This window comes from Anser brachyrhynchus (genome assembly GCF_964034855.1).
Source record: "Anser brachyrhynchus genome assembly, chromosome: 18".
Taxonomy (NCBI): Eukaryota; Metazoa; Chordata; class Aves; order Anseriformes; family Anatidae; genus Anser; species Anser brachyrhynchus.
Window position 1 is genome coordinate 6040263 of NC_137711.1, and position 16382 is coordinate 6056644.

General features: G+C 39.0%; 1 protein-coding gene across 2 annotated transcripts in view; it reads left to right on the forward strand.

The window, feature by feature from the left end:
* Nucleotides 1-16382, forward strand: part of CA10 (carbonic anhydrase 10) — a 201363-nt gene that overhangs the window by 21234 nt on the left and 163747 nt on the right. For both annotated transcript variants that reach the window (XM_080560450.1, XM_080560449.1), the window contains one exon: nt 15960-16034. In XM_080560450.1, the coding sequence (XP_080416576.1) occupies nt 15960-16034 (75 nt within the window). The remainder of the gene's footprint in view (nt 1-15959; nt 16035-16382) is intronic.

Below are 16382 nucleotides of genomic sequence, written 5' to 3' on the forward strand. Positions count from 1 at the left end.
GTCACATAGGAATTTAAGGCTTCTCTAGAGAATAGGATTTTATCCCTGTCTCTGCCAGAGTTTGTGTTGCTTGGCAACTCACTTTAATCAAACTTTTCAAGGGTGGTCACTAATTATATGTTTCCTCTTTCCCCTGAGGCCCCATTTGCAGAAGTGCTGAGGAGATACAGCTAAAAGAGGTCAATGGGAGAAATGTTTTGTATGTATCAAGTGCTGTGCAAGTCTAAGCATGGTAAAAATTGTACACTGAGGCCACAAATTGGGTAAGCAGATCTGGGGAGTATCTTTCTTTGACTGTAGCATTAATTTGTAAAAAAAGGGGACACCACCTCCTCAGGAGTGCTCAGGAATCAAACATTTTAGGAGTTTGAATCATGTGTTTAAAAAAAACACGATACTTTTACCCTGAAATGCTAGGAAGACTATGACTGAAGTGGCCTTTCATAACATTGCTGGGTTGGCTTCAGATAATGATGAGCCTTTCAGGGTTTTCTTCTACACTGAGAGTCTAACCAGCTGCCTTTCTATCTCCATCCCAAGTGTAAGGTTGACAAAAATAGTCAAATAGCCATCCAAAGGAAAGCATAAAGCAAAACCAGTCCCCTCCTTTTAGTCAGTTCTATGATTCCGAGTGTTGCCTCCCCTGAGTTTCTGCTAACTTACCTAACCTAAGAACCACAAGGTTCTTACATAATTGCTAGGTGCAGATCTGGGTTCCGATCTTGTTCTGTTCAAGTCACCCTACATTTGACCAGACTGCAGTGGAGGAGAAAGGGATCAGGCTCTTAAAAAGACAGCTTTTGCGCTTTCTACAGAACGAGGCAATGCCCAGTGCTATTAGAGCTTTGGAAGTGTAGCAATCCTCTTCTCCGTTGTGATTTGGAGTGAAGTTTGGAAATCTCTTCCTTCGTAAAGACTATTTAGGTCTTGTAATGCATGGAGGACTGTTAAAGAATTCCTATGCTAGCCTTTTAATATCAGCGTGGGTAGGAGGTTAAGTAAAATATCTCACCTTTTAATCCATTAGGAGGGATTGTGGTTCTTAAAGCCTAGAGAAATATAATTCATTTAAACAGAACTTTCTGTAGTACCTTTTGCTCAGGTATGTCAAAATGTTTTCCCCTAATTGTTGCAGAGCATTAAAGAGTTGCTGCTGCTCAGAACCCTCTTTGGGTAAGTCAAAGAGTGGACTCATATCTCACTGCCGAATCAGTGTCACAGGGCTTTGCACTACATTGCACAGAAATAATTTCCCAGACAAACTATAAAGCAATAAAAAGACACCTCGAGGGTTTTGAGGCTTCCAGGTCCAAATCTTCCATTGTTTTTACTGCAGATTTACGTGAGATAAGGCTGCACACGGCTAGTTGATATTCAAAGATGAAATAGTGTAAATGATACCAGTTTTATATTGCGTTAGTTAAACCCAGCACAAATGTCTGTGCTGGCATTGTAAGTTGATTCTGATCTCATGTATGTTGACTTAAGGTTGTGTTTATAGCTGGAATGCTAATCTGACTAGTACTGTACTAGTTTCTCTTGACTGATGTCAGATGAGTTCCTGTAGCTTCTGGGTTTGCAGATTAACTTCTTTGAGAAACAGTGCCAAGGAGAAGAGTAGGGGGTGTTAAATTATGAAGAAGCAGCTTTTATGCAAAATGCCTGTATGTGGGGGAAAATTGTCCTAAGAAAATATGCCAGTGCATGTCCTCCACATCATTTTCTAGTGCCAAACCCCATTTCACTATAGCACTTGTGCACATTATACTGCACTAAATTCAAGAACATGGCTGAACACAGATGGAAGGAAAGTGGTGGTGGTGTTTCAGCAGGTGTTTGGAATTTGGGCTTTAACATTTTCCTTAATTAGTCTATATCTAGTATTTCTTTGTCTTCTTCTAAACCTGAGATGAATGAAAAGTTGCTTGGGGAAGAAGAGAAAGATTAGCACTTGAGATCAGAAGTGACATGATGTGAGAACTGTTGTGCTTTTTGAGACAGTTAAAATTTGCTAGGCATCTGTATCACCTTGACACTTATTCCAATTGCTGTAGTGTTATCCGTGGATTTCCACTGTGCTGAACAGAAACAGAACAGTTATGGCCTAACATTTTAATGTGTACTTAGCCTCTGATCTGTGACAAGTCTATAATTGTGAATTAAAAATCCTTTAAAGATGTATGATGACAAGTGATTAGTGATCACTTTTAGATTATTGAGTTAATTTCCAAAATGGAATGCCTAATCGTTTGGGTTTTTGTTTGTTTTAATTTTCAGTAGTATAGCTTGATGGTCCACAAAGCCTTACATGTTTGTTTGGTTGTTTTTTTTCTTCTACATAGAATAGCTAGCAAAAGAATTACAAGAAAGAAAATGTTGATATCCTAATGTGGTAAAAATAGTTTGCTAAATGCCTGTCATAACAAAGTGTCATTTTACTCATGCCAAATTCACCAAAAAATTTTGCAATTGTATTAACTAAATCCCACCCAAAGAAGAAAATTTGTTCTTTTATTATGTGCTGTTTTTGGGGTGGGGAAGAAGGAAAGGAGTAGATCTTCACCTCAAACAGCTGTTATCCCCACAGAGACTGCTAGGATAAATATTGCCCTACAACAACTGTTTGTGTAAATGTTGACAATTCTTGGATTGTCGTAGAAGAAAACCGTATTTTAAGAAAGCATTAACCTAAAATTGATTATTTTTGTTTAAGTAGTCTTCTGTTCTTGGGGAGTAAATAGACCTCACTTACTTCTTTAATATCAGAGGTGGTTGTTTTGTTTACTATCTTGACATCTCCCATACACTCAGGCTACCCTCTAATGGCAGAAAATAATGAAAAGAAATGCTGACTGTTTGTAAAAGAAATACACACCACTGGGCAAGCCTGCTGATGGCACAGCCACACAACCAGCTGAGCTGTGTAGCAATAGTACAAGCCCAGTGCCACATTCTTCACTTCTGCCTTGGGTTGCAGTTGGGGAAATCACAATTAAAGAAATCCAAACTCAAAAAGAAAGATGGTGATACAGATGGGTCTCCCTCCAGATGTGTGTTCTGGAACTCTATTCAGAGCTTATCTGAAGTAGAATAATTCCTATCAGTTTGAATCTTTTAGAATGGGCCTAGAATAAGCTGCTACAAGAGCACCATTTATCAAAACGTTGTGTTCTGCAGAGCACTGTGTCAGTCTTGTTAAATCTTGTTAATCTTTACTCGTACAAGAAATCCCTTTGAGTTACATGGGCTGCTTGCATTACTGCGAGTTACAGACTCAAGCTCCTTATGTATATTGATGTACCAGTAAGAAGACCGTAAACATGCCTGATTTTCAGAACCAGGAGGTGAAGGCAGGGCTTTGGCAAACACTACAAACTGGAGATGCATACAGCAAGGATTTGTCCTAACTTATGAAGGTCCGTAGAATAGTTTAAAGCAGGTACAGTCACAATTAAGCTGTTCGTTCTCCAGCCAGACCCAGTGGGGTCTCGTAAGCTCTTGAACATTGATGGTCCTCTGTGTTTTATGCTGTTTCTAGCATATGACCTCTACAACTCTTCGGTGCCGCGAAAAGTACAAAAAATAAATAAGAGCAGTCTTATCAACATATTGCTGCACAAAGTTGTGTTGGGGAAAAAACAAACAGATGCCACATACACAGTACCATAAGGATTTAAGAAAACACATGATTCCTTTTAGGTATGTGGCTGGATCAACTCCAAGAATGTATGGAAGGGTGGGGATCAGTCTGACTAAATGTAAAATAAGTTGGCATCTTCTGGTACTGTAGCTCCGTTGTCTGTGTAGCTGAGAGAAAACCTGGCATCGTAGCATGCCAGTTGCAGTGAACCTGTCCTGGTATGAAGCTGAGAGCTGGATAAAGGACCCTGGTGTAAGATCCTTTCCATGCATCCAGTTTTGTCATCCAATTTTGACCCTAGCATCTGTCTAACGGGGCTCAAAATCAAGCTTACAGAGTCAGTAGTATTGTTCATTGCGTAATTGTATGGTCACCCTGCCAGATGTAATGGACTTTGATTTGTATGCATTATTCATCAGCCCTCACTGCGTTTCCCTGGTGGCTAGCGCAGAGTTTTCACGAACAGCTCAGCAGGCATTTGTGTTAAGGGAAGAACTGAGATGTGCAGCATTCAGTCAGTTTCTCCTGGCTGCTGCTGTGATGATTTTAATATCTGAGACTAATGTCAAAATGTCTTAATTTGGGGGGGGGGGGGGGGGGGGGGGGGGGGTCACAAACAAAAGTTTGTTTTTGTTAATTTCCCTATTCCAAATATCCTGTCAATCTCCTGGATAGTTTGTCTGACATTCAGAAGGCTATTATAAGTGGACTTAGAGTTTATAGAGTAGCTGAGATGTTACATATAAAACTTGGTGCGTTCTAGTGGGAAGAGCAAAGGGCTGTAATTAACGTAGTTCCTCCAGAAGTCTGACTTCTGCTAGCATTGTCACTGACATCCGCAGGCATTTCTACCCAGCCCATATCTGTTTGTGCTCCTAACTGCCCAGGCACAGACCAGGTCTAATCCTGCAGCTGTAGAGCCAAGTTAGCCTGGTACTGCTGACAGGCAGAGCAGTCTGCAGCTGCTTGGATATCTATGCCGTGTGTGACTCCAGGCAAATCCTAGTAAAGGCAATGTCAACAAGCCAGTTGTCAGCAGAATGTGGTTGGTAATTTCCTTTCAAGAGTGCAGACGCTTTGAAGTGGGCACGCCACTTGGCCGCAGCTTTTTCATCTGTACCTGCAACCAATTCTGCATACATAAATCAAAGGCTTAAGTGACAGGCTGAAACACAGAGAAAGAAGCAAGTACAGGACATCAGGGCCTGATTTCTGTTAGATGCTATGTTTATGGACTAGGTCTGTAGTTCTGCATATCCTACTGTTCTCTGTTCCCATCTCCAGTGCTCAGCATATGTGGAAAGCTCAGCAGGCATTTATTTGTGCATAATCAGGTATGGGATGTCTGTGTCTCCAGGGTATGTAGTGTTTTCTGCAGGCAGCTGCATAGAAGAATTTGCCAGAGTTACCCTCAATTGTTCTTTGAAGCATTCGCTGATAAAAATTTAAAATAATAAGGATCTTAACTGAAAGAAGGAAAGCTTCTCTGAATTGCCTTGCATTTGAGGATGTTTTTCCCTGTCTCTGGTATTTTGAAAGCTGCTGTTCTGGGGCTCATGGGCTTACTGCTAAGGTAGTATGTTACTTTGTAGTACTGCACTGTGGTTGCGTTTAGGTAGAGATTTAGTGGGTATCTACTCATATCAATAGATGGATAACTGTTCAGCATGTTTATAAATTAAATGATGTAGGCAGTGAGTATTATCGATGGACTTTCATGTACTTTCAGGTTTTCATGTACTGCCATCATATTCAGTAGTTTGCTCATTGGATGGTGGGCAGTTGGTGTTTGTGGCTGAGCTATTGGGATGATCCCATCTGCAGCTTGTCACCAGTTCAGCCCCATGGAGCGTGAAGGAGGCAGGGCTTTCACAGCTTCTAGGATTTCTTTCTTTTTTTTTTTTTCATTTCAGTCAAGGTCTCGGCCAAAGATGAAACATAGAGCAATAACAAGGTTTAGCACAGAAGCAGACCTTGAGAAGTTTTCAGAATAAAGGTAAACATAAATAAAATATGGAGGAAACCTGGGTAGCAGATGCAATGCTATCTGGTTTTCAAAGGACACTGGAAACTGCCAGGCATCTCTGCTTCAGACATGCAAGGCCAATAAGACGGGAAACATACACATTTAAAAGCTACAGCTTCCATTTTCAGTCCTGAGTTGGTTTTGTCCTCACTAAAGAAAATTCTTTCCTCTTGCTACAGGCAAATATAAAAGACTGTCTGAAACTTCTGTGGGTTTTGACTTGGAAGAAACAGGAACACACAGATGAAAAGAAGGAAGGCTAGGAAATCCCTGATGAAATCTTTGCAGTGGCATGTTTCTCCATACAGTTCCCTTAAACTAAATATATTTTTTGAATTCTTACCTTCCGTGTTTTTATTTCTTTTATCTTTGTCCAAAGTCTCATCTCTCAAAGATGAGGAGAGCAAGCTGCGAACAACAGAGATAACCAAATGAAGGTGTTTTTTTTTTTTCCTACCTGGGATTTCTACATCAAAAATTTAGAAAGTGATTAAAATTCTAAAACAGCAAAATGAAGAAGGTACAGGTATTGCAGCCAGTGTGAAATGTCTTCCATCTTAACTTCAAAACTGAACAAGAGACAGAGGAAAGAAGCATATCGCTGCTTTCGACTAATGGCTGAAGAAGTGGCTGAGGAGGATGAATAGGGGACACCTTTGCAAGGACCAAGAAGCCAAGAAATTTAGTAAGGTTTGGAAGGATAAACTGTTCTCTACAGTCACCTAAGGTAGACATAGCTGCATCATTTCTAGCCAAGTGTATTGTTGCTTGGAATAGGGTGGTTGTTGAAAATGTTTCTTAAATAACAGAATAGTAGCAGAGTGCCAGAATAATGCTGCTATCTCAGGAATCAGTCCAGAGAGGGGGAAGGGTATGACTTTGTCCAGCATCAGTGGATAAATACAACTATGGACAGATGGATGATAGAAGTAATCTCTGAGGGATATTCCACAGAACTGCAGGGAAGCAAAAATGGTGAGGAGAGGCAGAGAGAGTGATTTGTCTTCTTTCAAGATTGGGAGCATGATGAAGTTTAAAAAAAAAATAAAAGTTTTTATTTTCTTCCCCATCTTCATTGGACCAGGGAGATAAACAAGCAATGCTTCCAAACGAGGAGAATTTGAGCGATGCCTGCTCTCAAAAATAATTCAAAATAAACCACTAAAAGCTATACGTTCGGGAATTTATATGGTCATCATCACTGCAATAGCTAAGCAGTAATTAAGGAATTGGAATGTCAATACAATACAACATGGCTGGCTACTGAGATCAGTAAGATGTTTGTTTCTTACCTGTTTTGTCCTACCCTGGCAGCTGATCTGGCTCAAATGTTTTTTCCCTTTGGCTTCTCCTCTGGTTCTCCTACTGCAGTTCAACTTTCCCCAGTTGTTTCCTGCTGCTAAGTTTAGAACTCTGAAAAAAAGCTGCTTTTCTTCACTTTTTCTAAGTTTGGATAGTGTTTCATCTTAACATTGACGGTTACTTAGGATAAACAGGTAGTGGTGAAATATATGCATGTCATTTTATTGATAGAGGCTGACTCTCCATCATTTAGGTTACAAGGAAGTAAGTGGATTGAGGTTTTGATGAGACTACTTTATTTTCTTCTCTACTAAGTTGCCTCTGGTATCATAAATTTAATTTATGCAAAGTAAGTTAATGCTGTTGATACACAGTGTTCATGTTTGTCTTGTGGCCAGGTTAATACTTCAGGGATTCTGAGCTGTGCACTTTGTTTTATTAAATGATTTGGGGTTCATTAATGATATAGTGGGTAAGTATACTCTCAGTTTGTGACCTTCAATACCTTTTTATGATGCAGGACCAGTCTTTCCTTGCTTTTCAGGGTCTCTAAAAAATCTTTTCTTGTTCTGAATTGCCCTTGTATCTCACAAGCAGATATCTTTCTTCAGTCCTTTTTCTTGCCTCCAGTAATATATACTGATTTTCCACAGTTTTCCAGGAATGGAGTGAAGGAAATGTATATATAAACCCTGTATTGTTAACATGGGCCTTGGAGTTTTTGACAGTTTGTGGCATCTCAGTGTTTGGTTGCACACAGAATTAAACCCAATGAATCTAACCCTTTTTGGCAGTTTAAAGGGAATTTAGTGAATTCATTGCTGTTTAAGACTTCTACACTTGTCATGTGTAGTGATGGTGATATGCACAAACCAGGCTTTTCTGAAAGTCTGCACGATGTAGAAGCTTTATTCTGAGCAAGTCAAAATCTACGTCAGTCTGAAACAATACTTTATGTTGAAAAATACTTCACAATCTTTTTAACACCACTGAAAGAATTTATGGTGTAATCTACTACTCATTAGCATAAAGGCTGTCACTTTTAAATTCAGAAAAATTAGCTAGAAAGTTATGTTTTGTTTTGTTTTGTTTTTTTTGTATTCTGTTAAGAAATGTCTAGTAATTGCAACCAAGAACCACTTTCTGCTAAGAAACGAATAAACTGAAGTGCTGATGAAGAGCAATTGCAAGAAAGTCACATTATGATGGGTTCAATTTTCTGTCTTGATACCACTGCCTGAAATGGATCCATATCTTGGCTTATCCTCTGACATTAGGTTTCTTCTTGATGGTGGCAAAGCTGTTATTATATGGTCAGAAAAACGTTTTTTGACTTTTTGATCTCTGAAAACATCAGGACATAAGGTTTAAGTGCTGAGGATTTCAGTAGTCCAGTGAGCTGTGAGATGATCTGGATTAGTGCCCTGACTATCAACCCCAGTATGCCTAGAAATCTAGGTCTCTGAATCCAATTCAGCATAATCAGAATAATTTTTCCTCCCCTCTATTATCTTTTGAATGACATTGTGTTATTGCAGTTGTTTATATGCAGCTTTGTTAGCCAGGAGAACATAACTCTTCCCGTCTCAGGAAAGTGCATCATTTGGTATTAACTGGAGTTAGAGTAATGTGTGTAAGGCCTACAGAGTGTCATTTATAGTTCTGCTAAGTTTTCAAGGGTGATTAAAGGCAGCCTTCTTGCTTCTTTCTCAGGTATGTCCCCACTGTTAAGACTGTAGAAATATTTGCAATATGATTGGTTAAGCATTTATTAATTCTTTGCGTATGATATAGCCCTCCAGAATGTTCCCATATCACATTGTGGAGGTTTCATGAAGCTGTAGAATTCAGTGTGATATGAGGCTGCTGTGTATTCTGTAGGATCAAGCACCTAATATTGATGCCATGCCGTTTGTCTTGAGGTTAATTGGAAGACCTTTATTTTTTCCCCTTGAGTTTTCCTAAGCAGTGACAAATATTAAATTCTGGGCACAGCTGCCTCACGGGAAGAATGCTAAAGAAATCATTTTTCTTTACTGTAGCCAAGGAAAAGAATAAAAAAAAAAAAAAAAACTGCCTGTGGCACTTAACAGGACGGTCTCTGACTGTTTGTTCTGTTACTGGTTGGTAACTTTGTGTTTAGAGAGTACAGAGAGCAAGCAGGGTCAGAAACCCGATGAGATGTCAATATCATGTGTGCTCCTGTGGAAGGAACTTAGTGGTTTCCTTTTAAAGGAAGCCCTATTAATTTAGCATTAATAATGTATTGAAGTTTAAAGGCTCAAGGATATTGAGGCCGTTGCTTTGAAGTTGCTGAGTGTCCCCAAACTGCATTGAAATTAATGGAAGTGGAGGGCATGCAGCACAATGTAAAGAGCTATTTCCGAAGTTAATATCACAAGATGTCTTGCTTCTTCTTAGCATTCCAGCCATTAATGCCAAAAACTAATTGGAGAGGGCTAACATACTGTCTTTGACATTATGTGGACTTCATATTTTACATGTGCATTAGTCACATTAAAAGGATGTCTTTACAGGGATGTTTGATGTTTTACAACTGGAGTTAGGAACAGTATGCAGTTTTCATGTTAAATTGGGCGCAGTGACATAAATTCACCCCGCAGGCAATCCATCATTTACGTTGGTGTATTTAGATGCTCAGGGAGGAGTACGTCAAAGTGCTTTCAACTTTTTCTGACTAAAAGCTTTAGATACAACTAAATTTAATATTACTTCAATATATTAGAACTTAAATAATGGTTGCACGGTTAGGCATATAACCTTTATGAAAAAGTGCTTATTACAAGTTAGGACCACTGAAAACCATCTATTTATACCGATGCCTTTAACAAGCACCTAATAAGCACAGTTTCATGTGATCCCTTCTACTAAATACTGCCATTTCCTTTCTCGAACACAACAGGATGATAACTAGTATTACAACTCATATTTACTGGTAGGTAAGTGGAAGTGCACACTCACCTGCAGGATTAATAACAAAGGAAGAAATGAAGTTCTGAAGCCCTTCCTGCTGATTCTGCGCAGTGGCTTCTAGACTGGCTATCCCTTACCTTTGCCCCTTTCCTCCCTTTTAAGTTTTGAAATTCTTCAATCAAAAGGTTTACAAATGTATTTGACCAGAAGGGATGAGAGTAATACCTGCACAAGACCTGCCTCTCCACAGAACAGAGCTGAGCCTTACATACATGTTGCACGTCCTGCAAACCAGGCTATTGCCAGATACTACCAAAGTCTTGTAGAGTTCTGGTTAGACAGTGTTGTAAGAAGAATGTTTTTCCTTTTACTTTGGGCTTAAGTAGTTGCAAACATCTTAGTTTAAGGTTCTTCAATAAGTATTTAGTGGCTCTGGACACTTGGTGGCTCTCATCAAAAGCCAACTACACAGGGAGAGTAGATGCAGCTGTTAGCTATATTGCGGTATTATGCCATGTAGTTTGTCACTACTGCCTGCATACATATGAGCCTGCTGGTATGAAATCTTACCCTTTGGCCCAGGTTTTTAATTATAGCCATACTGGAACACAAAATTACAATAAGTAGAAAATACAGAGAATAGTCAAGTCTCTGTGCCATAGCAGAGTTCCCATGGTAGTACTTGCATTTGCCCTCAGACATGATAAAAACAGGTCACGTCCCTTTTGCCTGTGTTGAATACTGTTTGCAATTCACAGCAGCAGTGAGAGCTTTTACACATGGGGACAGTGGAAGAAGGATTTATGGAATTGGAAAGTATTAACTTAATGAAAGAGCATTTGCATGTTTTCTGAGCAAAATGTTATCCAGGAAAAAAAAATCTGGCATAGCTGATGAAAGTATTTTATTTATTGATCCCTTTATAATCCTTTGTTTTGTTTTTCCTCCCTCATCGTATGGTGATGCATACAATGTAGGCTGTAATATTCATAAGCAGGCTAACCTTTCATGTCCTGTAAGTATTCATCTATAAATGATGCTTTATATAGTGCCTGAAGTGCATGTGTTGTTAGGTTTGTTGTGGTTTTTTAATATATAAAAGGCTACATAAAATGTCTTAAATAATAGCTACAATTATGTACAGACTTGTTTTAAACAAAGTGAACATTAATTTTAGAAGGCTGAATCTTAAGCTAATTGCATCTGCTTAGCTTCCCTGCTGTCTGGTCCACTTTAAACATGTCTATTCCATTTGCTTTAAGAGGCATTTGTTGGTGTGAGCCAAAAGCTGGCACTTGTATGATTCAAGATGCCAAAAATGATTGTTTAGATTGAGCAAGTCTCTGTTCCCTCCAGAATTTGGGCAACCCATCCTTGGGTTTAACAGTGTGCAAAAGATCCATATAAAATGTAGCAATTAAAACTGTGAATTTAAAATAATTACAAAGTGTGTACATTACCTACCATTCTGGAAATGAAGTTTAGGAAGAAATATTAAACTTATTCTTATTTTTTTTGTTTAAATATATATTCTTATGTATTTAATGCCAGAGCAATGCTAATCAGGTCATCAAAAGCAAGACTGTTATGAGAGAAACATACAGAATGATTGATTAATATATCAATCAGAAGAGCTCAGATCAATAAAATTCAAATACAAAAAGGTTTCTCCACAGTCCAGCATTTTTCATCTGTGTGAAATGGTAGTCAAGGAATGGAGAATTCTGATCTGGCAGGATGCTGCTGGCTTATGCTCAGGTGTGGATGGCATCAGATGCAAGCTATTCTATCTTTTGCTTAAATAGAGAAAGTAAATAATTAATCATAGAATGACTTATTTATCTAATCCAAATAGACATATTTATTGAGGGGAATTTTATATTAATTATTATGTTTTATATTATGTTAGCATTAGCCATCCAACTAGATGAAGACATCTCTGAATCTTCTTGTGCAGGTATTTCAGCACCTGCATGCTGTACTCAGCAACTGGGTACACCAGGTACACTGTTTTGTGATGATTTTAAAACAGTTTTACTGAGTACACAGCTCCTCTTTGAATTGCAAGCCTACAGGTTTTAACCAATAAGCTAGACATAGGTAACTGATGAGTTTAAGTGGCATTGGCATCATCTGGCATTTGTGTTTACAGCACTGTAGCTGTAATATAGGAAGCGCTGCTTCCCTATACATGGAAGTCACAAGGAAACGAAAATGCTTGACACCTTGCAGAGGTTAGCCTTTAATTTTACACTCCACAATAAGATAGACCTCCAATAACCTGACAAAATGAAAGCAACACGTCATTTCTGCTCTGAATAAATATCCTGTCTCCTCTACAGCAGCTGCATTGCAATAGGTCTGACATAATGGTGTTATATCCGCATGATGACTAATCTCAGACACTAGTGATTTCAGTAGGAGGGAGAGAACACTGTAGCAAATGGAGGTCATTCCAATATGCTCTAGCACTTTGGACAAACGTGGCATTTTGGATCTTCCCTGCTAATGCAGAATACCTTGTTGATGCTAACATAGCTGTTGCAGAGCTACCTGTGATCTGTTCCAAACAGCGAAGTGTTTTTTTGGTTTGGCCTGTTTATTTTGATGCCTTAGAGAAGCAATGATGCTTCTTGGAATCAAAAGGCACGTAAAGGTTCTCTAAAAGTTCCTACCCCAGGTATTTTGAAATCAGCAGTAAAAGCATAAGTCCATGAGGTATTGGAAATGATTTATTTTACTTAGATACTTAACCCTCTCCAGTAACACAGAAATGCTTTCTAGGCCTTTTGCCTCCCCAGTATTTTATGTGACAAGTCCTGCCAAAACAAAGGAGCTGCCATGTAGGCACCTCTCTATTGGGGTAGGCACGCAGGAATACCAGAAGCCACAAAGCAAGCACGCATGTCTCTTTTTACGGTCCTCAAGCAGGAGAATTGCAATAAGATGTACAATAGTTTCTCTTTAATTGAAATAAGAAGGATGTGGAGAGAATTTTGCTATTTGCAGTGTCATGAGGTGGCACAATCCTTTTCCTTGGCAATAATTCCTAAGCCATAAGGTTGAACCTGTTTATCCAGGCACAGTGCCATGCTGTCAGATGGGCACTGATACACCAATTGTACAGACCCTGTGTTGTATGGGCATCAGGTGTAAGTGGCCCAGATAGGATTCCCAGCAAGGACTGTCCATATGTCTGTTCATTCTAATTTTATATTCCTTTGTTCTATTGCTAATCCAGGTATGGGTCTGTTTCATAAACAGAGAACAGCTTTTTTGCTCCTCTGATCAGACCACTTGCCCACTTTCAAAAGACAGATTGGGTAATGGGTTAGGAGAAGTTCTCAGAAGACACTCACTGCTTCTTGCCCTTACCAGTCCCTTTTCCTTCTGCAGTAAGAGGAATGAGAGCTTTATAAATCTTCTTTCTTAAGCAAAGTCCCTGCAGGATCAATCGGAGTAAATCTTTGGCACCAAGCTAGATTTCATATGCACGACAGAGTGAAAATCAGTGTTCAGTCACTGTGCTGTTACTGCAGGATGTTTTGCCTGAACTGGTATAAAAGATAGAGGTTTCAGGAGGCCTTGGCAGGGCACTGGGCAGCTCCCTAGCTCCTCCCTCAGAACAACAATGTGCCTTTCTTCTCAATTTCCTCAGTGGCCTCAGTTTTCTGTGAATCAGCAGTAGCCCACCAGTGCTCTTGCTCTATCTTAGGCATTTTGTATAGCTGTGGAAAAGCAGATTATTTTGCTTATTGCATTCGTTTTTGTATGTTTCATTTTCATGTATATTGAAGAGATAAGGATCTGGTATCTGGGGGAAGTGCAGAGTGATGCCAGGTCATGGTCTTCTTTGATAGCTGAAGTGATTGCACAGACATCCAATTATTTAGTACAAAGCTTTGATAATCTAATTTTCTTGCTCATCTCGTGCAGTCTTTGTTTCCATACTAATGCAACAGATTTTTAAAAATATGGCAAAAATCTTAAAATGCAGCTGCCCGGTTGGCTGTACTAGCTTTTTAGATGTGTGTATTAGCAATGACTTGAATGCACTTTAATTTTCTGGGGAATTTTAAGTGGAAGAATAATTGCTGTGCTTTTTGGGACTCACGTATTAGTGTTCTCTCCTATTGCTGAAGCATCCTGAAATCTTTAAGGCCTTCTGTTGCACATAAGCATAAAAGTAACCTCTGTGAACCAGTGCTGAGATTCCAAAAATCACTGTTCAGACTGGGTATGAATATTTTGCTGCTCAGATATTTTAGATTGTGGGTTGGGATTTGCCATTTTCCAAATGTTTTTATAGTGTAGTCCAGCACAACAAAGCCAGACACAGTTTGAGTTCTCTACACAGTGATACAGAGGTTAAAAAGTGAAGGTAATGTCATCTGCAGATGGCAAAGAGTACGCAGTATGGCAGCCCTTTCAGTTTAACATGTCACCATTCAACTGATGGCACAAGTGTGAGTACTGCAAAGGGAATTCTACATCCAGAAGTACCCCATTCCACTGTGTGCCTAGGCTTCTGGTAAGCAGAAAGTGTTGGGCCTTCTGTCAGTATGTTTAATTAACTTCAGCTTTACTTTTGTTTCTGCAATTTACAGTCAGTTAAATCATAACTATTATTTTGTTGCTGATAGAACAGTGTGTAGTGGTCCTCATCTTTTATCCCTTTTAGTCTGAATATCACATTCTCTTTGTAAGTTTTAATGACAACAACAACAATTTTATTATATTGGAACTTTTCCCAGGGTAATTGTGCCTTCTGTATATAATATGTGATCTAGAAATGAAACTGCAGCAGAAAGCTGCTAAATCCAGCATCTTTGTAGCTGTGTACTAGATGTTAAAATTTCTTAGACCTAGCGCAAGGGATTGAAAGTATCTGATTTAAAAAAAAAAAAAGCTAATAATACACAACCTAGCTGAGCTTTCTGTAGCTCAGTGAAAGAGAGTTGCTCTAAACATGAAGACATCAAGCAAAACACAAGTGATGGCAGAACATTTGCATATTGTCTGATCTGCTGTCTTATGGAAATCAACTGAACGTTCGTCTTGCTGTGTCTGTATATGCTTTGAAACTATTATATTGTGTATTTTTGTATTAATACTTTATATTTTAACCATAAAATTTGTGCCAGTGCTGATTTCCTGCAAGTCAAAAGGAAGCAATGACCTCATGGAGTGGTCAAGACCTTTTTATTCTTTGCTTCTCAGGGAACGTAAAGAAGTTGTTTAAGCAATGGTCTCATCAGGGACAAATATTATCCAAAGCTTAGATTTTTATCTTTATGGCATTCAGAATATTGGGCAGAGAAAGCTTTTATTGTTTAACTGCACTGTGCTGTAGAGTTGCACGTCATAGGTAACAGAAGCAAGCATCTTGCCTAGCTTACAGTATGACTGGGGTGGGGACAACCAGTGGGTGCTACGCTGCGGACAGAGAAGATGGCAGAAAAACCTTATCTTCCTGCCTGAGCAGTATAGTATGAGCCAATGTTTGTAAAGCCATGGGTTACCCATTTCCATTCTAGTTTTGGAACTCAGGGCAGATGGGATGAGAGGAGAAACAGTTACAGATACAGCTGTTGCCTGCAGTTCACTCCCTCGTTTCTTCCTATTCAAAGTGAGAGGTTACTGGAGAGTTTGGGAAGGGAAGGGGAGAACTGCTGCTCAGTCTACAAACTTGGGCTCCGATACTGACTACCAAAAATGATTGCAGTGCACTCTTTCTATCTGCATTTTTATACTGTGTTGAATTTATGGTTGGCACAGAAGTGTTCACAAGTGTTACAAATTCTCACTTTTTATTTGAAATTTTACATTTAGTGATCAGTTCTTCAGAAGGTATGTTTTACTGTCTGAGAAACAGGGAAAAGGTGCTCTAAGATAGAGGCACTAACATAATTCAGTAAATTGAACAGACATCATTTGGGAACTTAAGGAATGGCTCCTCTGTTGACGATGATATTCTATTTAGAGTTCCCAAAGTTCTTGTAATTAAATACTTCCTATGCCTTGTGTTAATTTTATGATTTGTTTATTTCTTTGTAGCTCAACAAAATTCACCAAAAATCCATGAGGGCTGGTGGGCTTATAAGGAGGTGGTCCAGGGAAGCTTTGTTCCAGGTAAGTGCATTTTAAAAATCTTTTTTTTTTTCTTTTTTTTTTTCCCCACTGGAAATTAGTATAATTGGGTTTGGGGTGGCGTAGTTTTTTTAGGTTTGTTTTTTAATAGACTGCAAAGATGTGAAGTACACAGGTAATCAACATCATATTATTATTAAAGGTAGAAAAGTTTTTAGCAATATATGCTCTGAAGACCATCGCTGTTTTCAGGGAAAGAGAAATTGCTTTGATGACATTCCTGTTTTCTCACAGTGAATGCACTCTGTGTATAGGAAAGAGAAAGGGAAGACTGAAAAGCAGGACTGTGCTTATGTGATGTCACTTTTATCACTTTTAGACAATCCCATT